This window comes from Poecilia reticulata, linkage group LG13 (assembly GCF_000633615.1).
Source record: "Poecilia reticulata strain Guanapo linkage group LG13, Guppy_female_1.0+MT, whole genome shotgun sequence".
In the NCBI taxonomy this organism is placed as follows: Eukaryota; Metazoa; Chordata; class Actinopteri; order Cyprinodontiformes; family Poeciliidae; genus Poecilia; species Poecilia reticulata.
In genome coordinates this window covers 13,960,636-13,987,416 of record NC_024343.1, presented here as the reverse complement: position 1 = coordinate 13,987,416, position 26,781 = coordinate 13,960,636, and the positions used below count along the sequence as shown (strand labels likewise).

General features: G+C 38.2%; 1 protein-coding gene across 5 annotated transcripts in view; it reads left to right on the top strand.

Moving 5' to 3' along the window:
• The window catches only part of LOC103474519 (leucine-rich repeat and fibronectin type III domain-containing protein 1-like protein), a 170,844-nt gene extending 144,294 nt beyond the window's left edge, over nucleotides 1-26,550 (top strand). For 4 of the 5 annotated variants that reach the window (XM_008425562.2, XM_008425559.2, XM_017308300.1 and 1 more), the window contains 4 exons: nucleotides 9,633-10,279; nucleotides 16,840-16,941; nucleotides 17,964-18,946; nucleotides 25,727-26,550. In XM_008425562.2, the coding sequence (XP_008423784.1) occupies nucleotides 9,633-10,279; nucleotides 16,840-16,892 (700 nt within the window). In that variant the 3' untranslated portion in view covers nucleotides 16,893-16,941; nucleotides 17,964-18,946; nucleotides 25,727-26,550. The remainder of the gene's footprint in view (nucleotides 1-9,632; nucleotides 10,280-16,839; nucleotides 16,942-17,963; nucleotides 18,947-25,726) is intronic. The other variant, XM_008425564.2, reaches the window with a different exon arrangement.
• The last annotated feature ends 231 nt before the right edge of the window (nucleotides 26,551-26,781 follow it).

The window sequence follows — 26,781 nt, the reverse complement described above, 5'->3', positions numbered from 1 at the left end:
TATATTAGGCTTATAAATGGAAATTACAGGTGTAAGAAGAGACCAAACTTACAAATTTCTCTTAAAGCCAATATTTCCAAGTCTTTCTCCTGGCTCAATGTGAAAATACGAGGATAGCATGACAGGGTAATGGACCTGCTTTTACGCCTCTGTGGCATAAAGTAAGGTAGTCACACCCCACTATTGGGCAACTCATTGTGTTGAGCCATCTTACCGATTTGAAGGTGTGCTGCAACAATTAGATGGTCTGTATGACACATTTACTGCAAAATCCCATCAGGATCTGGGCAGCCAGGTCTATCACCATGACGATGCAAAAACACAGATTGGACACAAAGTCTGCTGAGACAGCACAAAGTATCGGACTGCAGCCAAGGGTGTTGTCTTCAGGTGAAGTTATAGTGGAAAGTAGAACATGTCACACATCACCAATGTGTTTAGCTTACCCATAAAGGAAGATGCCCAGTACTCATTTTATGCATGGCCCTCTCTTTATACCCAACCAAACTGCACCCCTCATTTAGTTTCATGAGGGCGGCAGGATTTTTGAAAGGTTTCTAACTTTGAACACCAATGCCTTATTTTGCATTGGTAAACAGCCAGCTGCAGTTGAGAGCAGGGGTTGGTTTTATGGCTTAATGGCAGAACACTTTTGTGAATAGGGCTACTATAATATTTAAATTTTTATGGTTAACATAGCATTATTGATATAATTACTTTTACTGGCTTCTTTATTGGTTACACCTGTTAAATGTGTTGTTAGCACAAAGAGCCAATCAGCCGGATACATGGAAGCAACTGAGTGCATTTAAGCACCAATATATATGATGTGTGACTCGCTGAAGTTTAATCAGAGCATAGAAATCAGGAACACATGTAATTAAAATGAGTTTTAAACTATCAAAGACTGCAAAGGACTGCACTGGAATTTCATGTACAACTGCCTCCAGTTTAGAGAGAATGATTAAAAAAAAAAAAAAAGAAAATGCAGCAGTGATGGAAAATGCCTTGAAGTCAGAGGCAGAATTTGGAAAAAATATTTTGAGATGCTACAAAAGCAAAAAAAAAAAAAAATCATATTATCGAAGAGAGGAAACTGAGGCCACTGTTAGCATAGGCTCTCCAAAATTGATGAAAAACAAATTACAAGCGCTGCTTGTTCCAAGCAGTCTTGATTTCAGTTGAATTAATAGGAACAGATTGTGGGTAAATACAATTTGCTCTATGTTGCTTTAAATTAACATTTCTGGCATGTTGTGGTGATAGTGTAGGGGACATTCTATCATTCCCTGAACATTGCTAAATGCCACGGTCTGAATATTGTTTCCAACCAGGTCTATTCCTTTATAACCATCAGTGTTCCCTTCACCTGATGGCCACTTCTTCCATGCCACATAGCTCAGAGCATTTCAAACTGGTTTCAATACAGAAGAGCGCATTTTTGTTTTAGAGCAGGAGATCAAATCAAGGATATGACAAATCTGCTACTGTATGATGTTAGCATGTCGATATAAACTCAAATCTCAGCAACATTTCTGACACCTCCATAAACTTGTTGGACATATAGTTAAAGCCGTTTTGAAGGCAGAATTGGTCAAAACTGTGTGAACATGTAAAGTGGCCGGTGACTGTACACATAATGATTATTAATTGCAATAATAACAATGTAATCACTGTATGTAAAGATGTTCAAGGTCGTGAAGTCACATTATTTTAGATGTTTTTCAGAGAGATGTTGTTGCAACTTTGCCAAATAAGAGCTTAGAGGGAAGCTTTGATGTCTTTCCGTAGACTTGAATAATATGTCTCGCTGTATCTGCTCTGAGCTGTGAGAAAATGTTTATAAAGATAATGAGCTCCCAAAACTACCTTTTAAATATGTATGGTGCACTGATTTTTGAATAACACTGTAAATGACTGAAAGTCATGTTGCAATAGAGTATGACAAGGCAAATGATCTAGTTGTGTAGAGTTATTCCTTCAGGAGAGAGATACTTACAAGGGCTAAAGACAAGAGACTGGAGAGGACTGGTGAGATACGGCAAAATTATACACCATGAGATTATGATAACAGTGAATGAGAAGGGTCGTGTCACAGGTGTAGCCAATCAGAGTGACCCCAAATCTACTGACTCAGATTCTCAGGGAAGGTGCATCTCAGGAAGTGGCTCATCTCTTCAGAAAGGTCAACATGACGGGGCATGCAGCGCCTGAGCTTCAGAAGGAAAAGTCCCCACAGAATGATTAACAGTGTTGCAGGTGTGTCTATCACTAAAGCTCTTGACATCAAATCTCACCTCCTGACTTGTAAATTACCTAATGACGGCTCTGTTCTTCCAAAAATTGCATACGCTCACACTATTTTGATTGACCTTTTTATGTTGTATTGCGTAATTATTTTTAAAGTACAGTCAGTTTTAAAGAGTAGTCACTTCAATCACATGTGCTTGAATATCGTTTTTCAATGATTCAGTGTTTATTGCAAGTCAGCAAGTGACTTAACGTTTATTCATGTTGAGTTCACTTTTTTATTGCAGCATATTCACAAAAATGGACCTGGTGTGCGTGCCACTGGAGCCTGTGCTGTTAAACCTTTGCCCTTCTCGTCTCTGGACCACCTGCTCTGGTGGAATAATTGGCACATTAAACTATTTAAAAACACCCAGGGCAGATTCTCATCAATATGCACGGGGCGTTTTTGCTTAGATCAACAGTCACAGCCCAAATCTCAGGATGTGACTCTGTGACAGCGTGTGTGGAAGTGAAAGAGTGAGTGTTTGTGTACTGCTGTATGCATTCTAGCTGCTTGAGGCCTGAGTGATGGACAGAAAACAAAACATCTTGCTGTCAGTCAAGCCAGTAAAATTCAGACATAAAAAACGTCAGGCTCAAAGAAGCACACTCATGGGAGTGTGTGTGTGTGCGGTTGCGTGTGTGTGCGTGTGTGTGTGTATGTGTGGCCTTGTATTTGATACAGCTTAAGGGTCATTTTTCCAGACAGATACTATTTAGTGAGGGCTGCCTGCTCCTTATTGAGCCCAACAGGTTTCTGGTGGCCCTGTTGACTATTTGCAACAAAAAGTCTTTGATGGTTCTGTGATCACGCCCCAATATCTTAAGAATTTCAAGTTTGGTCTTTTTTTTTTTTTTTTTCAAAAGACAAGAAGCTGCCTAATAACTATGCTCACCTTAATATAGCTTGCTGACCTCCATAGGCCACACACTCTCTCATTACACACACTTGTTATTCCTCTATGCATTCAGGTTTATCCAACTTGGAATTAGAAAATATGCATAAAAAAGATTAAATGGCCCAAAATACTGACTTCATTTATAATAGTGCACACAGTGTGTATATTTGCAGGGTATGGAAATAGCAGCTGCACTCAAAACGGGTGCCTTCCCTCCCTCTTGAACACATATACATGCAGCAGTCAGCAGTGCAGCACCTCTCGTTTCTTTACTGTTTAGAGCAAGCGAACAAGTGCCTCTGATGCAGCATGTCCCAACTCTGGTTCAAGACACACTGCCCTACATGTTTTTGCTATTTCTCTGCTCCAGCACCTGATATCAATTGATAATGATGGTTAATAGGCTTATGTTCAACTGCAAACATATGAATCAGTTGAGGTAAAGTAAAGAAACATGCAGGTCAGTGGGCCTTGAGGACAAGAGTCACCCATCACTGTTCTAGTCTAAGATTAGACAATAATAAAATGCTTAAATAATAAAAATAAATTAAAAATATATGTCACATGATTCCTACTGTAACAACAAGAAGAATTATAACATCACACAAGGAAGACAGCTGCATTGTACACAGACACAGCTTGTGACTGTCACAAATATAATTTTCATATTTAACTTATTTCAATGTGACGGCCCTATAAACTCCACCGTCTTCTTTTGAGAATGTTTAACTTGAAAACCCAGCGCCTTGCTTTTTATGTTCAGTATAAACCCAACATGGTAAGGGCTCAGTTGACCCGCGCAGTGAAAGCAGGACAGCCAATTAAAACTAAAACAAAAAAAAAGTGTAGTCTATCAGCCTGGCTCACAGGAGTGCGTGGGAATTCTTGCATGTTATAACTAAAGGGCAACAGCTGTGGGCTCCAAGAGCTTTCTGGGAGAATCTCACAGTCTGCAATTTGTGTCACATGAGCACAAGCATGGAACACTCCAGCAGACTTCAAAATGTACAAATTTCTATATACAGTGCAATAAATGTCATGTTTTAAACCGTATGGTTCAGGATCAGTAGTTATAGTGTAGTCCTATTTCTGCATAGATATTTGCTGAACTGCATAAAATAGATGGAGTCACAGAGGTGTCAAAATGTGGCCTTCTGAATGACTGATTTGTGTTCAGATACAGTGCCTATAAAAAGTATTCATGGAGTTTGACTTGGAATTGTCCTTTTCAACAAGTTCAGACACAAATTCAACTATGATATTGAGGTCTTGACTTTGACTGGGCCACTCCAGAACATCCACCTGGTTATGTTGAGACCATTCCTGTGTAGCTTTAGCTGGGTTTTTCAATTTGTTGTCTTGCTGGAAAATGAATGTTCTCCAACAACATCTTCCAGATATTAACAAACTTCCCTACAGAATTTTCTGACATTTTGCTGCATTTATTTTATTTTCTAACTTTGCATGCCTTCCAGGGCCTGCTGCAAAGAGGCATCCCCACAACATGATTCTGCCACCACTATTCTTCAAAGTGGGGATCACATTGGGAATGTTGTTTGTGGTGATCCGCCAAATATAACGACTTGTCTGATGGCCAAAAATCTCCATTTTAGTCTCATCAGATCAAAAAACTTTCTTCCACTTGACCATGGAGTCTTTCTTCAACACTGACTGGTGAAAATCTAAATTTAAATCTATATTACGGCAAATTTTTCCATGCATTACTTGTCATCTGCCGTCTCTAGATTCTGAAGCTTGTGAGGATGACCTGATCTAGGCAGATTTACTCATGGTCCATATTTCCTTTTCTTGATGGTGGATTTAACAGATCTCCAGAGGATATCCTGTGCATTAGATTTTTTTTGTTTCCGCCCCGTGACTTTTACTTCTTAGTATCCTCTTCTTTGATTTGCTGGAGTTTTCTTTAGTGTCCAGGAATACTTGTCATTGCAGACAAGTATTCATGTCTGCAATGATAGACAGGAATACTTATTAAGCGGTAAATTGACCTTCCAGACACAAGTGTCTTTATTCGACAGTCACTTGAGACACAATCACTGCATTTAGGTGATCTCCATTCCACTACTTGTGAGGCTACTATGACCGATTAGTTGGTCCTCTGTTGAATTAGGTCATTTAAAGGGGGTGAACATTTATGCAATTGTATTACTTATTTTTGTCATTTGTAAAAATCAGTTTTGACTTTTGACAATATAGTGAAAGAATTGTCTGACACTTTTGTAAAAGCAGCAAAAGGGTAAAATGTCCAAGTTGGTGAATTCTTTCTATGCCCACTGTATTCTCTTTTTTTGTAAAGAAATGTAGATAGTTGATTCAAAGCCTAGCTAATTAGATAACTACGGTAAATTATAATAAATATTACCCTAATGTCACTGTATTAGGAGCAGTGACATTCTAAAAGTTAACCTGCCATTAGAATGTCCTAAATTTTACAGACTGATCATTCATTGCAAACCATGCAAGGAGGAGAATAAGGGCTCTGGAACAGTTTTAGTGAGCGACGAATATGCAGAGATGGGGCCATTACTACGGCTGTTCTGTAGTCTGGATGATGCATGTGCTGTGACAGATTGCTCCATGTCACAGTCCATGGGGAAGCTGTGTTGCTCCCCAGTTCCAACTGACCACAGTGAAATCTCATTGGGCTCTCTGTGGGGATTATAAATAGTCTCCTGATGCTGTGCTGGAGTTTGCATTATTGAGTTTCATTAACACCAAGAATAAACAGCAAATTGTTAAGAGGACAACGTAGTATACTGCTGACCTACTTACTGAACTTGAGCCTGTATTTGTTTAATAGCTTTAAGGGAACCCAAAAAAAGAATTAAATATTTAAATTTCAAAATGATCATTATTTGCAAATAGTTATTTCAAATGTCTTCTATTTTAATTGTCCCCTTTACTTGCACATTTCTTTATAAATTATCACTGTCCTATTTTGCTTGTTAGGCATTCTTTGTTTATTTATTTTCTTTACTTTATCAATAAATAGCAAATACCACGAGCAGACTGCGGCGAAAAGCAATTAATTTACAACGTAACTCACCACCATCTGCATCTGAATGGGTTGAATGTAGTGTAAAGTGCTTTGGAGTCCTCTGGACTAAGTAAAGCAACTATGCAAGTACATACACAGACTATTTACCATTTCACTCGGGTGTCCTAGTTCAAGTCTAATCTGCATCCCCAGAATCAGAACCAAACATGGAGGAGCACCAGTATTTGTTATGCTCTTTTAACAAAAAAACTGCAAAAACTCAGAGATCCTTTAAATATAATAACTTTTCTCTCTTACTAACCCATAAAGCACATTGTAGACTTTTAAAGTAACAGAAGTGACATTTAAATTTCTACTTCTTATTTCAGAGGATTACCTTCAAAGCGTTATGGTTTTTCTCTGACATTTACTGATGTCAGAGAATGCTTTCAAATAAACTTACACTTAGGCTCATTTTTCCATGCATTACTTTTATTTGAACCTCATTAACATAAACAGCTCTCCAGTCACTTTCAAAGCAAGCCCAGAAGTTGGTTTTGTAACAAATATTGAAACTCACTCCCATCTACATGGAAATTTAATTATAATCCGTCACGACTTTTACATAATGTGTTTTGAGTCAGACTGTTCAGCTCCTGAGGGCACCTTTACACACCTCGTCTTGCATTGTGAGAAACAAAGAAAGAGTCTTCACAACATCGCAACTTTCAAGTTTAATCAAACATGAAATTGTCAAAGAATTAAAAGAAGCACAGCAGCTTGGAGATTTCAGATGAGAATTGATATTTTTTTTTTTTTTTTGGGACTTCACCACAGGATAGTGGCTTATATTTAGCTGAAATCCTCTAAAAATATATTTTTATCAAACATTATAGGGAAAACCACAATTTCCCAGATCTGGGTATGCAAATAGAGCTGTTTGTTTTTCTTCTTCTTCTGTTTTTATTTCCTTATCACATCTGAGAATTCCTGCCCAAATCTGCTATCACATCATCTTGTTGCCCTCCAGCAAGAAATAGCGAAGATTTTCTGGCCCAATTTTGATCAGGAAATAAGTGTAGGGATTCTTTCACATCAGTTCACAACCACACAAGGTCACACACACACACGTACTCAGAAAAACACACAAAGCTTTCTGCCAAGGTATACTTCCTGGATTGAGGTTTTGTGCCATCACTACTTTTGGCACTGAGACTGGGCCAGGCAATTCCACGCTGCCCACAGGCTTTTGCAAACACAAACATGAACGCACTCACTGACTTTCCATCCAATGTTTTCTGCTCTGTACTATGTTGTCTGTCTCCGCTGAGAGGGGGAAAAAATTTATAGCATGATCATGAGAAAGATAGTAAAGAAGATTTATGTCACTATGAGGAACATGCGACTGAGGCATGAGGGAAATGTACCAGTGTTTGACAATTTCTCCTAGTTATTCTGTATGTAACACCCCCAACCCCAGAAGAAATGCAGATAAAATGAGTATGAAGGCAAAAGGTACGCACAAAAAAAAAGCACTGCTATACATTATTATGGTGATTTCTCTGGTGGATTTGACCAGCAAAAATGTTCAGTAAAATTGGATCTGAACTGTTTACTTCCTGGGACGCAGAGGAAAACGTTAACAAAGGGAAGAATCGGGATGGTTTAATCTAACACTGTACCATGGAAGTACCATTGAACAAACAAAATGGTTGAAATAGTTGATGTATATGCTTTTATACATACATATTTCTCATACATATTTCTGCAGTCGTGAGGGTTAGATTTTTGCAAGTGTTTGACAGACCACAAAATGATGAATTCCAGCTCTGTGGGGAAATAAGGCCAGTGCGGTGGCTGTTGTGCCTCAGGCAGCAGTGCATGAAACATGTAATGACACTTTATGTATCTTTCATATTTTTATCACAGATAATAAAACCATAACTTCTTTAAACATCTGATGTCTTAAGGTTCTTATTTTAATAGCCCTGGCTTATCAAGCTCATCTGTGTAATGCAGCAGCAAATAGACATGTTAGGTTCTGTATAAACTTGGATTACGGGAAGTACCATTGAACAACCAAAATGGTTGAAATAGTTGATGTATATACTTTTATACATATATATTTCTTATTGAATATATTAACAGTTGTATAAAATGTCATGTCTTTGGACACTATTTAGACATTGTAGCAGTTTAGCAGTTACATAAATATGTACTTGTACTTGAATTTGCAAAAAGACTTAATCTCTTTGTATCCAAGTTACCCTTTTATTTATGTATTTATTTATTTAGTTTGCTTTTAAAACTCCTAAATCCACGAGCTTTCATCTTTGGCCCTAACAAAACAAAACAATTGAAATACCCTTAGGCAAATAAGGTTAGGGCTAAAAATGAGGTTTAGGGGTGACATGGGTTTCAGTCTGAATCATGGCAATGGCTTCAACAGGTCAGCAATGCCTTTGCTACCAGCCACCTTCTGCTGGCTCAGATGCAGTTAAGCAGATTAGCCTCAACAATAAAACTAACTGCTCATCGTGTAGGTGTTCTTCAGGCTGCCAAAAGAGCTCTGACTCATCAGAGCATGCTCAAATACTAAGTGGAGGTGTCCTCTGGTGTCTGCTAACCGGACATTACAAAGCATTCCTTTGGGTGTTATGGGTTGTTTTTGTTTGTGTGGTTTGCTTCCCACAGAAGATCCATTCAGCTTCATCTAGCAGTGCGATGGTTCCCAAACCTGATCCTCAAGTATCCCTGCCCTTCATATTTAACTCTGTTCCAGCACACCTGATTCGAATAATTGCATGACCTCCTCTGCAGTCACCAAATCCCCCCACTCATTAAGGTCAAGTGTTTGGAAGCAAGGAGACATTTAAAACATCTAAAACTTGAGGACTGGGCTTGGAAAGCACTGATATAGAGCGTGTGGAGATTTTTAATTTTTTTTTAAACCGTTAATAAGCAGCATTTGCAGAGCCCATAACTACAATGTGGGATGATTTCAGGGAGTTAGTCATTTAATGAGAGTCAAAGATATGTCAATGCAAATGCTCTTGGCTTTTTCAATACTACATTTTCTTATAACAAGATGGTAATTACTTGTCTAAGGTTTAAATTCTAAGCTTCATCAATATAAATTGAGTTCTTTGTTTACCTAAAACAAACACTGCAGTATTGATGTTACATGCATGTACATACATTTTTGTAAATTAATGATTTGGTCATATGGAAATGCGATTCAAACTTAAGAACCCAACAGATTTGTTTAATTTACATTGGTTGTAAATAAATGCTCATTTTATTTTCCTGCTTTCTTTAATATGACGTGAACATGCAAAGCGTCTATTTGTAGATGCACCGTTTTAAATATTCTTCTTCCCTACAGCATGTATGATAGTTCAATCATCTCACTGACATCATCCTTTTGCCTTTGTCTTCTGCAGGATGATTCCGTCCACCACCAATGATTTTCTTGTCCGGGACCTTGCTGCAGGACGCAGCTACGATCTCTGTGTCCTGGCTGTATTTGATGACATCATCACATCGCTGACTGCAACTCGACCTTTGGGCTGCCTCTCATTCACTACAGACACTGAGTTCAGTCAGTGTCAAGCACTTCATAGCCACTTCTTGGGTGGCACTATGATCATCATCATTGGAGGAATTATAGTTGCGTCTGTGCTGGTTTTCATCATTATTTTAATGATCCGATACAAGGTTTACAGTCATCAAGGCACTGGCCATGGGAAAGCAACCATTGCAGGGACAGCGCCAAGGCCACAGAGCAACGGACAAGGAGGCAGCCAGGTTCAAGTCCTTCCTCACTCTGCCTCAAAGATGACAGACAGTCAGGACGAACAGGTGCTGTTGCCATCTAGAGCTATGTCACCTAGCAACACTACGAAAGACACTGTGGCATTGGTCGAGGAGGAGAGCAGCGAACAGTGCGTCATGGCAAAGACGGACTCCTTAGCTAATGAGGAGTTGCTCTCCCCAACCAAGACCCGCTTCTCTTCCAGGGTTTCCATTGAGATGAAAATCAGACCACCATCTGTCACCAAAGATCCCTCATCTCCCATGGAACTAGCAGGTAGTAGAACCATAGAAAGACAGAAAGATAAAACTAAATAGACATAGAAAGTACCAGCCAGCAGGGCATAGAAGAAAGTGCTTTAAAGGAGTGAAAGAAAAAAATGAAGTTGACAGAGTAAAGGTGGGTGGGAAAATACAAAGAAGGGACACAAATAACGTCAAACAGAGAGCGATGTGGGAAGACAAATGGACAATGTGCAATTCAGAGAGTGAAATTGAGCAAGATAATAGAGAAAAACGCGAGAAACTGGGTGAGTGTGTGCGAGAATGGAAATGAGAGACACTCATTGTGCACGTGGTAAATATGAGACAGAAGGTGAGACAACCTTTTGTCTTTAGTGCTACAGTCGGATCTCAAGTCCTACTTAACACATTCTCTTTGAAATATCGCTCTATGCAAGAAAGATTAACTTAACACTTATAGATAATCTAATTACAGAAAAAGATCCATGATGAGTCTTCTCCAAGCTTTGTGGTCTCTGTTTTGCTAACTTGCTTTTTGGATTTAGTTCATTGACTCCTAAGGGAGAAAGATAATTCTATATATCCTTAAGCTGCTACGTGAATCGCATTTACGTAGCAGCTTACAAGTTACATGTAAGCTGCTACATACAAGTTACATGTATGTGATAATGTGATGTTTTTGCCACAGGCATTGGCAGTTTATCAGACAATACTAATACTATAGTCAGATGAAGCAGAAATTACTGAATGAGTCTGAAGGAAAGAGGGACAAAAGCAAAAGTCAACCTTTCAGACAACGCATTTTAGGACAGGACTTGGATGCTTTCGAACTGTCTCTATGTGATTGTAGAAAGAAAATAGGGCTTAAAATCAACCTTCCTTGGTCACATCTCCAAGCTAACACACATGGTAGTGACAACGGGTACACTTGTTCAGTCGTTTCCAAACACAAATGGCAAAACAGCCACTCTCAGAGCAGCAACTCAACACATTTGTTTACCAGAATTTGGCAAAGACAACCTGCTGAAGTTCAGACCAGACATAAAAAGATGATTTAAGTGACATTAAACATGCATGGTAGTTTGAATATTACAAAATGCTGACCCACTGAGATTTACATGCACAATCTCTCAGAAGGGTTTCTATGTGATTGGTCTGAAAAAGTCAAATTATCCATTGAGTTGCAAATGCATTGGCCAAAAGTCTTTATCAATGCCAAAGATCAGAAAATAATGCTCACCAAAAACTACAGAATAACAGGCTTGACCAACACGTACGGGTCTCACAGTCTCTGGTTATTGTTGCTGGTCACAATTTAACAGCCATAATTTTACCACTGTGACTACTGTCTAGTCAGTAAGGCTAGACAGGGTAATGCACCATGTCATAAAACTGAGCTCACCTTGAACTGGTTTAATAAACATGGCAAATAATTCACTATACTCCAGAGTTTCCAAAGTCCAATTCAGTAAAGAACCTCTGAGATCTTTTGGAACAGAACATTTATATTATGGACATTAAACTAACAAATCTGCATAAACTCTGAAAAACTATTATGGACACCTTGTTCAATCTGCGCCATAAAAAAATTAAGACAATTCTAAAAACAAAAGTGGTCCACAACTGGTACTATAAGGGTGTAATAAAGTGTTGAGTGTGTATATCTCTGGATTTTGCACCTGAATGTTGGTTTCACAGACCTTTAGAATGGGATATGCTCAACACACATGCTCACACCTTAAAATATATCCTGCTGAGTTTTAATTTATGCCAGCTTCATTGATAAAAACTCACATCTCTGTAAGGCATAACCAGCTTGATTAATGAATCATAAATGAGCAGTTAGGGGTTTATTTTATTTTTCCTTTATAGCAGAGCTATAACACAAAAGTGGGTTTATGATAAAGACTATTAAGCAATGTTCAACATGAAAAATGAAAGAAAAAATGTTATGAATACCTTATGTTTGGATGTTTATGGACATAGACCATTTAAAAAATCTTTAAAAAACCAAAAAAAACATAGATGTTGAGACTAAACAAAGCATTCTACAATTTAGGTACACTTCTGTGTAAATTGTGAGCCCAACAAAAACTTTCATCTAAGTCCTATTAAGATGGCAGCTAGATGCTCTCTTTAAGATGGCATCTCATTTGTGATCACAGTCTTGCAAATTTAATGGGGATCCAGCTGAACCAAAAAGGTTGAATCAAAATAAAGCAATCTGAAGCTATAGAGGGATTTTCTTTCATGTCATGTTGCAAAAACTTACAAACCTTTAGACGATACCCTAGTCCTTTTACTTCTATCAGTTTTCCATGTTTTCCATGTTTACTTTAGCCATTCTCAATTGAGTAACTGGGTTGCTAGGATTTGACAGTAGGTCTGTAAAAATTACTAGAATCCAATTCTGCGTTTGAAGACCGGTGTCCTTCATGTCTTGCGAGTGTCCCTGGGCTCGACTAGTTTCAATAATCTAAATAGGATATGCTGAAAATTATATTGAAAATAATGTATTTTGAATATTCTTTTTTCTAAATTTTCAGAATTGGCTTGCTTTGGGAATTGTTCAACTTTCCTGGAAACCAGATACAGTTGAACATAACGGTAACTCAACAGCATTTACAGGAAAACAGTTTGTTTTGGACATGTATTGCAAAAAAGGAAACCGCAGCTGCAAACCACAAAAACCTTCACTTAAATTATACAGCACTGTTTGTCAAAGTTTGTATCTACTGATTTATAATTGAAATTCTGAGCTAAAAAGAAATGTAACTAGAAAAATACACAAAAGATTTATATGACCTTGGACAGTGGGACCATGATAGATAATGAAAACATGCCTCTCTGGCACCTATAAATGTGCTATTACTACAAACAAATTGAAGATGGTTCCGTTGTTGTAGATGTCAACACAATACTCAGAATAATACCAATTCAGTAGATAGACAATAGATAGAGTTTATGTTTTTATTTCTGGTAATTTCACAAATAACTAACAGTTACTGAAAAAACTAAATGTTATATTACAAAAATAAGATGAATAAGGGTGACTTTTAATAAATAAATGTTGTGCTTTGACCATGTTGTGGCATGTGTTGTAATAATGTGGAAGACAGTTGACAATTGTTTAGGAGTCATTGACAACCATCACAAAAAGAACAAGACACAAAACAACTTTGCTAAATGCAGTGGTCATTCACAGAGTTCTGTGTCCAAGTTTATTACTGAAAGTTGAATGAAAGGAAAAAATGTTGCCGAAAAAGTGCAGTTTACAGCAGGAATAGCCGCAACCTTAAGAGAACTGTGAAAGAAAGAACTTTTAAGAGTTTGGAGGAGATTCACAATCCAGGTTATGGGCTATATCTTTTGCATTTTCTGTGTTAAGGCAATCCTGAATCAGAAACAGCATCAGACAAACAGCAAATCATGATCATAATGCTTTTTTTTTCTGTAGCAGACAACATTCTGAACTAACAGTTACTTATGTAATAATTTAATTGCAAGCAAAAACTGTTGGGTGTAGCCTTTGTGCTACGTAATCAGGCCCACTTCCCTTGATTCTCACTGCTCAAGTGACCTCATATACTCTCAAAGTTCACATGAAATGCTAACGAGTGTTATAATAATATAAATCCACATGAGCGTGTGAAATCTTTTTGGGGGCATACGCTCTGCGTACTAAACCTACACCAGAGCATTTCTCCCTCAACTCTAATCCTCTCAGGAAAGCGGGGGGTTTAATGGGATGGATAAATGGAGACACCTTTTCACATGAGTGGCTTAAACAGCTGAGTTGAAATACTTTATCAGTTGTTGATATGTCATTCAATTGGCCTCTGTGAATGAGTTTATGAGAGAAGATACTGAGCCTCGTGGTGATAGCGGCAGGAGAACAAGAGATATGTGCGGCATGAAGAAGCTTAGCCTGAGGGTTCAGAGAAAGGTTTCACTGCTATGAATTTTGCTGATTTTGCAGTAGTTCCGCTGTATATAACTTCACATAAATTCACTCAACATCGCAGTTGGTAAGCGTCATAGAAAGGTGGAATTCCAAACATGTTTGACTCCCTCAGGTGTCAAAGAGACTACAGTGGAGAGTAAATGACTTTACGGGGTTTTTTTCACATTGGTGATGTGTGATTTGTACAAACACCAAAAACTTAATTGGTGCTCAGAGACTGAAGGCAAAAATAAGGTTGCAAATAAGGAAAGTCAGGATGACCTAATTATAGCTGGGAATTACAGGTTTTATTATAATTACTGATATGAACTTAAATATTGCACCTACTGGCCCTATAGACCTTTCCATTCTTTGATTTCCCCTAACTAAAGGAATTTCAAAAGTCAGAGAGTCTCCAAAACCGGATAGACAGCAAACCAATTAAAGTGGTTTTCTTCTTGAGGCTTTAGTCTGGGACAAAAAGCGCTGGCCTTTTTTGTGGTCTTTGTTTCCTTCTTTTGATTCCAGCATCACTGGCACTTAGAGGGCAACCTACAGCGAGGGACAATACTCCTGCGGGGGTGCACAGGCTCTTTGGGTTTCTCTGGGTGTGACTGTGTTTGTGATGTGTTACTCTGGTTGCTGCAATGCAGAGAATGGCAACATTGATCTGATCAGAGAAAGAGCTGCAGTGAGTCAGAGAGCCTGAGGAAAAGAACAATTGACAGATAAATAGAGACACCCATCTGTCAAACACACACCCACGCACACACGCACACACTCTCAAGCTACTTCCAAGAGTACATTTACGTTTCTATGTATGAATATGAATTGTTACATCTGTTGGTCATGTGTTATTTTTAAAAGTCATGTTCAACCTACTGGTATCTTGGAAGAAAATGAAGAAATCTGTGTTCCTTACATTTGAAAAACCTTTTGTTTACATACAAGGAGAGTTTCAGATTCTAACAACTACCCTGATAAAACAAGTTAGTTATTTGATTGATATTGATCAGGCTTAACATTATGATCACCTGCCTGATAGTGTATTGGTTTCTGCTTTGCTGCCATATATCAAAGTATAAACTTCCCTTGGCCACTGAGGGCATGCTGGGAAATCTGCGCAAGATGTTTGCAGCAAATCTTTTAATTTACAAAGTGGGACCTTCCTGGATCAACCTTGTTTGTCCAGCAAATCCCACAGATTCTGCATTGGATTAAGACCTGGGGAAATCAAAAGCCAAGTCAACACTTGGCTCCTTCAGTGGTGGTTAGGTGTCTGCATCGACGCAGCCACCTGATTAAGTTATAAAATAGAAGAACAAAGTGGAGTGAAAAATAAATAATTACCTAGTGTAAAACCTCCAACATGTGATTTATATATATAAAAAAAGTTGGTCAATAGTTGTGTTATTAGTAGATTTGAATTAGTAGAAACTTTTGCCCTGTAGCCTCAAACCCAGCAAACTGTGATAAATCGTGTATTCTGACACCCTTAAGACTTACACTCGTCTGTGTCTGCCCTTGTAAAATTGGTTCACATCCTTGAACATTTTGCTTGCTTAACATATCAGTTCTGAGGATAAATTGCCACCTTACTGCCTCATACATTTCAACCAACAACCTAACTGTTTTAGCTGACCGTGGTCAGCTAAAACTAAACTGCCTGATAGAGCAATTAACATATAACATAACATGAATATGAATGGTATTGCTAATTATTATTATTGAACTAACATTTGAATATCCAGAAGGGAAAGCGAATGCTGCTATGACTAATATTATACAGACTTTTTAAGAGTAGTTGTAGATGCTGATGACTGTGGGCAGGATCTTCTGTAGGAGTCAGTATTCCAAAATAGTCTTGAATGCTAAATGTTTTCTTTTGTTCACATTCATTCTAAAAGACTCTAGCTCAACACATCAACTCAAAGACCACATCCCTGAAGTCCCAGTCAAAGTGCAGGCTACAGACAAGATGTTTGTCTCGCATCAAAAGCAGAAATGTTATGGAAGAGAAAACTTTTCTTTGACAAAAAGTGCACTGACAGGAGGGTAAGGTACGACTCTGTAGCTGGTTGAGCTTTGAGGGCATGTGTGGGTATAAAATCATAACAGGCAACTACGGCTATTGCTTACATTTAGATTTTTTTTTTCTCCCATCAAGTCTGCTCGTAGGTCCAAATAATAAAACCATTTTAACTTCCTTGAGCCAATGCAGATGTTGCCACAAGGTTAGATGGTGTTGAAAAACAGCATAGCACAAAGACATGAGTGAGTCTGTGTGTGGCCCCTCCATGACCCTGTAGCCTGTCTGTTCTCCTTGTATTTTAATCTATCATCACTCCCCTCATTGTCATCCCATATGCCCGACCTCATTCTTCACTGCCACCTGTCTCTGTAAATTCTGCTCTTCCATTGCCAATGTCTTCTCCCCCTGCCTTCTTTCCAAAGCACTTGCCTCTGCTTTCACTGCCTCCGCCTTTTCTGATTCTGACGTTTTGATTTCCCCAACATTCCCCCACATTTCTTTGCACTGTTTACCGGCATTCAAACCATTGTTTTTCACTGCTACTTGCTATTTGTTTCAATGTCTCTGAGCTGTTTCCTTCTCCACTTCTCTTGTATCTCTCAATTTTTGATGCCTCTAGTAGCAGATGGCAGAAGGCCTCACAGTGTCGAATGGAGAAACTTTAAGATCTGAAAGGTCTCTTGACCTCAGGAAGATATGGCGCCAACATGACCCTCAAAGAGTAATGACCTTTGCACCATAGATTTTTTTTGTTTTTGTTTCCCCTATATTCCTATATTGGCCTTTGTTGTTCCTCGTTCGCTCCTCCCACCCTGCACTTGAGGCCTGGTGTGCAGCCTGCTGCCATCCAACCCTTTTCCTTTTTTTGTTTTAGTCAGGTCTGATTGGATCTTCTTGTCTTCTGGCTTTTCTATCCACTCACAAATCATTGCAAACCGCAGTCACTGCCTCCTTTAATTCACTGACATTGTGTGATGGATGACTAAACGTAAGACGTTTCAGAATGACTGTGCTTCATTCACTTAAAAGAAATGAAACTGTGCCATAACTGGAACAGAAAAATTATTCCCCTGACTAAGCACCTTACAAAGCAGTTTAAGGATAGTTTTCATAGTTTCCATCACACATTTTTTATTCTTGTATTGACAGCATCCTATAATTTTCATCAAAAGAAGCAAATTGTTCCTATTAAAAGTAAGAGTTTGATGACTTATAAAGAAAGAACGTAGTTTTATAAAACCTGGCATGTACATTCAGTGCAACACACTTTGGCCTTTGAAAATGTAGACAGGAAGTCCTTTAAAATTGCTAACCTTCAAAAAACCAAACTGTCAGCTTTGTCTTTTTCAAATGTATTGCTTCAAGCAACATTTGAGGAATTTAGCAAAGCAGGTGGAAAAGTAGTGTTGCTGTATTGTCTTAGCTCAACTCAGTGACTTTTTTGCACAAATTTCATTAAATAGACATAAATGGTGGGAAATAAATTAATTCTAGTACATAAACTCTTATTCAGTCCAAAATGTTGGTTTGCAGATCTTGCATATTTTTATTACTTTCTGTTACTGCTCTTGTTTTACCCTGAACCTCTTGTCTTTCTTACTCCTGTTCAGACCCGGTGTGATTATTTTTATTGCATTTTAAAACAAATGCAATACTCTTACTCTGATTGTAACCTTCTGAGTTATACCATTCAACACTTGAAACATCTACTTACAAACCTTGTCTCACTCTCCTGTTTTCTAGAGCCCTGAAGTTGCTCTTCTGGCAGATGTGGAAAAACAAACATCACCAGACAGAAGAAGGTGGTGAAAACTCTCAAGACGAAAAGGCCCTGAAAGCCCATCTCCCTGCATCTCCTGTTTCCTGCATCTATTTCTTTCTTTCTATGAATATCATGATGTTATAGACCTTTGCAGTCCGATTTGCTTTCAAGTGCTTTTACTAGTTATCGCATCTGGATTGGACTACCAGTCAAGACGTGGTGATGGTGGGATCATCAGAATTACTTGTAATCTAAGGGCATTTTTCGATCAGTATCAGCGGGGAAAAGTGGAACGCTGAGGGGGAAAAAAATCAGCTGAAAAACAACACCGGCCTATGATAATTTTTAACAATAAAGTGGATAGAAAATGTGAAGTAACAACCACTATGAGGAGCAGCATCAATACAGACTGAGTGGATGGTACAAAGACTCAGAAAATAAATTCATCATCAATAAACAGAACATGGATTTAATGGTAATCACACACTGGCAGGCTGTACATTTCAAGTCTGATGTTTTATACAAACACACCCTAACCTGACACATGGGACATATGCAGATGATGACTCTGTGAGGCTCTATTTTATTAATCAATACTGAATAACACAGTTCTGTTAAATGTTGATAAACTAAGCTGTTCCACTGGCTGCTGAGCTGGAAGTGGATCTGCACCGTGACTGGGCCACGCTATCTCCTAATTAGAATCCAACCTCTGGAAATGACAAGGTGGGCAGAAAAAACAAACTGATCAAGACTCCTGTGGAGAGCACGGGACAAATCTGGACACACTGGAGCCTACTCTGGAAATCTATGTTGAATCAATAAGGGATGATCTGTGCTAGACTGCACAGTTCTCTGTGTGCTACTGCTCAAGTCCTGTATGCATCGTTTATCACTGGACGGGGTAAAGACCTTAAGGACTGTGATCGACTTCTCTCACATCTCTTCAGAAGCCTCTAAGCAGGTGAGTAGTCAATTGTTTATGCAATTAACCTAACCAAAAGAGCAATCAGAGTATCCACATTGAAATAGCCAGCTCCAGTAATTAGCGTAACGTATGACACATCAGCACCCACCATGGGCATTCGCCAATATTGGGTCTTGTCCGACAGTTTTGAAAATATTTAGATTCTGCAGCCTCTCCTCTTTGTAAACTAATGAGGGCAACAGTTTAACAAACCTCTTTCTAATTGCTGTGAGCTAGGACATTAGAGAACCTCCTCGGCTAAACAATTTGTTTCATTAGGATTTCCCGGCGACAATGTCACCACAGGCGACAGGAATTGCATCCCCTCTCCAGTCCGCTGCTTGCTCTGAGTGTCTAAGCAGCTCCATGCTCTCTTCCATTTCTCTGTCCGATTTCTTCTTTTATCCTGCCTACCTGAGGCAGCGATTGAACACTGGCGGAGAATTTAATATGCTGGAAGAAGATACGGTTTTAAGCAAAGTACAGCCTGAAGGGGAGTCCTGTACAAGAGAGGGTCATTGATATCTATTTAGCCAGATTCAACAAAGGTGGGTGTCGCGTTCTGCAGAATTCAGTGTCTCCTCTTTAGATTAGAGATGTGCATTCACTTTCAATTTGAAATTACTTTAATTTGAGATGATCAACAGCGTATTCAGTCCTTTTCTTCTTTCTTACTGGGTGGACACCTCTTGATATTCATTAGGCATGAAATCATAAATGCATACAAGTGTCCTTTAAGAAAATGAAAAACAAGTGAAATGTGAAGTTAGGTTTGAACGGCCTCCACCTCTCCATTTTTCATCGAATTAAAGAACTGCTCTCAAACAATTTACAGTTGAGAATTACCAATTGCTATGTTGTGTCACTAGCACCCCTGTAGTTTGAATGGGTATTAATATAACAATTAGTTTATTCTCTGCTGAGCATAGATGGGAAGTTTTTTTTTTTTTCTCCAACAGCCATCTTATGTATTTATGATCTCACAACGTCCTCTTACCAGCTCATACTTTCATTCATCTAATACAATTACTGAACATAGAAATGCAGAGGTGTGTACAAGCAAGATGGCCCTACAAACCTGACAATGTGGCTCCAGTTCTGTCCGGAGAAATGGGCCAAAGCACGACTAAACTATTGTGAGAAATTTGTGGAAAGATACCAAAAAAGTTTAAACAGTTTAAAGGCAATTCTACAAAATACTAAGAAAGCGTAAACGGCTAGCTGTAAGTAATAAAAAAAAACAATCTGGGAAAATTTACAAATCATTTCATTAATCACAGCAAAACTTTGATCTCTTTTAATGTTAGAAGTAAAATATGTTGCGTCATATTTTTCAGATCACTGGTGAGCCAGGGTTTGTTGTTAGTGAAGCACCTGGGTGTTCTGGTGGGGATGGTGTTGTCCACACCAAAGTTCATAAAGTCAGAACTGAAAGAAGCTTCCTATATTTTACACACAGTCTGATGAAGATGATGAACGACTGATACACGGGTCATTACTGCCTCCCTGACATTGTTCATTGCTGTAACCTCCCACAGGACATTTTACTCCTTTCAATCAGATGTGGGGTTTCATTCCATTAGGAGGTGTTTATTCCTTCTGACTGAAGTCAGGCATCCGTTCTCCAAAGTTGAATTTATACAAGCTAATTTTGGCAAATTAACAGGGGCTTCCTGATCTGTTTCTGGTTGGATTATATTAAGTCTACACTCACGTGCCTCTGCTGCTGCAATTTGCATGACATTTTGATCTTGCCGTTTAAGGTTAGTCCACTTGTTTAAATGTGCTTATTTGCAATCATTTTGTCTTTAAGCTTCCCATCACAAAAAAGGAATGATCTGATTATCACTTAACTAATGAAGTGTAAGCAGGCCCATGTTTTTTTTTTCTTTTGACAGCAGCCATCTGTGACCATTGTACAGATGCAAGTGCCGCTCCCCTGCTGCCACTTTGCTGTATTTAAAGATAAAATGCAAGCGCGAGATCTCAGTGCAACCATACAAATTAATGGACCATGCTGTGACTTCACTTTAAGATGCATGTCCCATCTGGTCACTGATGTGGCGTGGACATGTCTGGATGTGGATGGGCACATATTAGCGCATTTGTGTGAAAAGTGCTTGAGATTGCTGTCAAACACACTCATGTTAGAAATGACAATTTGTATCAACTTCAGTGACAGATGGGGTACAGTCATTTCAGTCGACTTTCTCACTGAGTGGTTATAAATGAGTTAGCAGTCAAAAATCAATCAATCCTGAATCAAATCGGGGGATGATGGATGTAGAGTCAGAAATCAAGAATTGCGTCCGTGTGAAGAGCAGAAGTTAAATATAAAACGAAAGGGAAGCGTCAAGGTCTGAAATCTGAGAAATTGTCAGCAAGTAAAAGTAGCATAAAGAGAAGATAGAGTCTAAACACTCAAATATCTTTGTTCAAAATTTCTTTGAGCACAATGACACTTGTGCAGGTATTTAATTTAAAAAATTGATTTAAAAAATCTTACTTAGAAAAACCAGACTGTTTAACTTTAACATGCACATTGTGGGGTCATATCCTTTTTCGTTCTTACTGCATAGTGAAATGACAGACCAAACATGCTCCAGCAGCTGTGATTCCATCCGTTTCTGTTCATTGCAGTTGTTCTGACTAGGCCATGCCTCAGGCAGCGACAATAGTAACATTTAACTGAATTCTGTTTTCTAAAATTACTCTAACATAAATATGTGCATAGGGAACAGTAACAGAGAGAGAATTCAAAAAGAGGATTCTTGTTCAGTATGATTGCCAAGTTGTAAACCTAAAATTCCGAACTACTGCGTTTAAAACTACATATCTTTTGATTGATATGAGAACAAGCATATTGCCTCAAAACTATTTATAAGTATAATAGCTAAATGTTAAAACGTGTATTAGACTGGTAAAAACCTCCCCCATGTTCTATACTTTGCTTCGTATAAAGGGTCTGGATACTCGGATATTGAGAAATAATTCCTTCCTGGAGGCATGGATTCTGCTGAAGTTTTAAATTTTACCCAATTTTCCCAATTCCTAATGTTTGGCTGTGGCGTATTTAATATGCCAGTTTGACACTTTGAAGCTTACCGGAACTTGTGTGTAGCTTATTAAATAATCATATTTCACTGTGAAAAGAGAAGTGCCGAGTTGATCAAGATGGATGTCGATGTTAATTCAATATTTGGAATAATGGCCGAGAAGTCTAGAAGTCACTTCCTCTGCTGCCATTGCCAAAGTACAACCATAGCAGTCTACAAATCTAAATCATTGCAGAAACTCGACATCATCACTCATAAATCCTCCTTCTATTACAGCCACAGAAATCAAGCTCAATGGGAGAAATTCCAGACCGAGGGAGATGAGAACTGAACAGAACTGCATAGGAAGGCAATGGCCATGCTAGTGTCGTGTATCTCAATCAGCAGGAATTACGAGAAACAAAAAACAATCGTTTCAGCATTTAGATAGGAAAGGTAAGGACTAAAATGGAAGGAGGTGGGATATGAAGAGAAGAAGTGCAAATATGACAGGCAAGAGAAGATGAGGAGGAGAGGTGGAAGAAATAGGAACAGAGGGGGAAACAGAAGGAGAACAGTGAGTGGGATGCGTGGCGAATTGCTCAGTGTGTATCGAGCTCCAGCTGTATTGTGCTGTGAGGTGCCTTTGGTTCCTCTGAGAGAAAACATGGTACTATGAATAATAGATGACAATGGATGCACACATGGCATGTTTATTTTTGAAAGCGTTTATTTTGTGACCCTCTTTCCTCTCCTAAATGTCTAAAAAAGATCTTGCCAGCTCAGATAAACAGATATGCAGATAAATACAGTTTTTATGTTCCAATCTGTTGATGAGGTGGCGACGTAATGTGGGTTTGAACGATAGGAGACAGCATTCTGGGTATTAACCCTTTGAATAATTTATAATAAGATGCAACCCCATCATAAGAATCGTTTTAGTTTTAATTGCACATGGATTGATTATGAAATATTTAATTCATGGTAAAATTTTATAATTGCTTTGTAAATTGTGAATGCAACTTTTTTTTATGTATATCTTAAAATTCTGGCCAGTATTTTCTTAGCTCTGTATTTGTGAAATGTAATTTTGATTTTGTAAAGTAGCTTTAGATTTATAACCGCATTAAGATATAATTGACAGTGTAAACAATTAAAATTGTTTGCTTACCAATGATGACAAGGAGAAGTTGTCCTTAAACTGTAGCAACATCATTGAATATTCTCATTCATAGATTAAACCGGCACCAATATTTCTTCTCTTGTGGTCAGTTGTAGCGCAAAGCAGTGGGGTTTCATCCGACCTGGTTTCAGTTTATGAGTGCAATCACATTTGTCTTGACTTTATTTGACTTTCTCTGAGGTGCCAGAAACTACAACAAAAAGGCATATTTTGCTATTTCTGAGCCAGTTACTTGAAAAATGCAGCTCCAACACAGCAAAACAAAGTATGTAGCTTGAGCAGTTGCTATCATACCGGAAGCTGCTGACATAATCAGTCATGTCAACATGTCCTACCTCATTTATCCATAGAAAACTGGATAGAAGTCACAGATGCCCATCCAACATTTTAGTACCAAAACATGTTAAACAAATAAGCCTATTAGTTTAACACAAATTTAATCTCAAAGTAGTCGATGGCATCCCAGACATAGCGGTTTTCTCAATCAGTACAGAGACGAGGTCTACATGACGTCTACAGCTACCTTACTCTATTTGGGATTTTGCTGGATGCTAGAGAAGTTGAAAACAGAACCGTGGCCCCTGTAAGAGAAAGAGGAATCACACCTGTGACAGAAGTCCTCAACATGTCTCGGCTGCTGACCCCAGTAGTAGTCCTGGTGAAGGAGATGCAAAGTCTTGAAATCCCTCTCTTTCTCCTCTCACTTTTCACAGAGATCCCAACCTGTCACAGAAGGTACAGCTGTGTAGCACAGATCACTGGATACAGTACTACAAACTGTTATTCAGGACCTGGCTGAAGCACACCACTGCCCTGCCTCTCACTATTAGGCACCCTGTGTCTATGTCCAGACAAGTTGGGACCAGTTGGGGCAAGAATTGGGAGTTTTATGCTTAAAACATAACTTGATACATGAACAGTGCTGATTCTAACTATTTATTGCTCAGTAGAGGGACAAGGTGTGGTTTCGATGGTTGAGTTGGCCCAGAACAGCTAAATTATCATTCATTTGTACTTGGAGCCTGAGATTATAACAAGGAAGCCACAATTATTTTAACAACATACAAGAACATTATCGATACTGAAACTAGTTGACATTTACTAATAAACTGAATTTGGAAGCAAGAGAAGCGTATATGTAATGAAGGGAAAGAGTCAGAAGAGCCTTAACCTCTGCAAAAACAAAGACATAATTGAATGCTGAAAATTTGGACAGCTCAGCATTAGTTGAAATATGATCCCTGCAACCTTTTCTCTGCTTTGGCACAAAAGCTTTAAATACCTCTCATCACTCAAACCAAATTGCAACTGCCTGATGTTTTGTGCAGCATCAACATAAAAATGCAAAAAAAAAAAAAAACAAGAAGAATACATGGCAGCATGCAAAAACTTGTTAGAAAAAAATCCCTTCATAATTTGGCGTATAAATAAGTGTCTCTGTAAATGTAATGTAATCAGTTTCCTGCAGGGGCCTGATTTAGACAGCATTGTCTTTAAGCTTTAAGTGTTTTAGCTTTCAATAGTATAAGGTGTGTTTAGAATTAAAGTTCTCAAATAGGTTTTTTTAATCGACAATAAACCTTTTTTGAGTAAATTACCATTGTGTCATGTGAAAATTGGTCTGTTTATATAGATGAAGTTCCCTGGCACAGAATAGTTCATCCTCCTGCAAGAGTTTGCTGTGATATGAGGAAACAAACCTCCACCCTGCTTCAACTGCGGAGTGTGGAATGCAATTAAAGAGTGAAAACAGTCTAAAACACCATTAATCTCTCATTGTTTGCAGAAGAAAGTCAATAAGCAGAGTTTCCATCTAGAGTGTAGTTCTCTATTTAAAGACATGCTGCATTATGACAATTTCAAAGTGGTTAAGCTCTGAAATAAGTAACGATTTCAAAACTCATGGCTTAGTGTGAAGAAGTTTGCAATAATACTGAGATACTGAATTTTTTAGGAAAAAAAAACTGTATCTTGTTCACTGATATTCTGCTATGGACACACCCTTTTTTGACCAATTACAATCCAGAAAACATAATTCCTTGCTAGACCTGATACTTTGTAAGTTTTTTACAAATTCCACAGTGAAGTATTAAAGATGAGTAAGGTGTGACTTAAAAAAAAAAAAAAGGAAAACGTTATTATTCTGGACAGGTAGATGACAGTTTATTTGAGCAGCTTTATTTCATTTCGTCATTAAATTTAGTATAAGTTGAGTTTGGCTGTATGTTAGCTTTTCCACTGTTGTGAGGAGCCCTGAAATGTTCTTTACAATTTGAAATGTATTTATTTGTGTCACTGAACACAAATATTGACACACAGGTATGCCTTTTCAGAAATGTAAACAAAAACAGTACTCATTTGTTCTTCTTGAGGTCAGGGAGAATCACAACACCACATATTAAAACTGACAAAATATCTGTATTATTTAGGTAATTAACATGGATCAAAATTACTAACTGATAATAAAAGATCACTGGGTTTTGATTTGTGTCTTCTGTGATGAAATTGAAATTCTTATGTGCATGATCAGTAATTTTGCCCCTTTTCTCTTTGTTTCAGATCCAGTCCTCGGATAGAAAGCCACTTGCTGAGAGCCAAGAATTACAAATGAAGGATTCGGAAATAATCTTAAGTAGCAGGGTACCAGAGCACATCGGTCATTATTGATATCGTATATCACTTTATCATAGTGTCCGTCACTACATGTCACAAAACGGTTTAACGTGAAGAAAAAAAATGCAGTATGACCATAAAGTACTCTACAAGCTGTGTTATTAACATCGTGACTGCTGTCATTCAGGCACAATTTGTCTTCATTATCACAACAGAGTACATTTATGTGCACACGACACTGGTGATGGCTACACAAATCTCAGTTTTATTTTTTCTCAACAATTTCACCTCTGAATATGTATTGCTGTAAACCAATAATCACTATTATCCGGGCTTCTCTGTAAGAGTTTCTCCCTAATTTTTGATAATTTTACAAGACAAAATGAGATTATTGGCCAAATCAGATATATACTAACCTTGTGTGTGCACCTATTTGCACTAGTTTTTGTTTCACAGTGTCACCATATATTTGGCCATGTTCGTGTTTGCACAGTTCCCTGCTGATGTAGTTACAAGTGGTAGACCAGGATCTGGGTGGAGAACCATAAAAGACCCACGCTAGAACATGCACACCACAACAAAGAAGGAAAAACAAAAACAAAAAACATAAATTCCTAGTCCTCACTTCTCCCCTCATGTGTTCCTCTCACTTTTCTGGGGGGGCTTTATATTTTCTATGTGTACATAAAGCAATTCAAAATCTATAGTTTTGTACATGTAATTTTTATGGTGTGTGGATATTTTCTAATAAAAGGAAACAAAATGAATTACTCCTGTGAGTGGCTGGTTTTTCCTTTAATCACTGCTTTTGTGTTTCAGTGTGTTATAGCCCAGTTTGGTACAATGGCATGCAAAGATATAATTACAGTGTTGTAAAACGCTGGGTAATTGCTAGATGCAGCAACAGTTTACAAACAGTTAAACCAGCTATCGAATGAGGGGATTTCCCAAGTTCAAGAGAGTTGTATGTTTTTCTGCAGTGTTTGTGAGGTTAATAAATG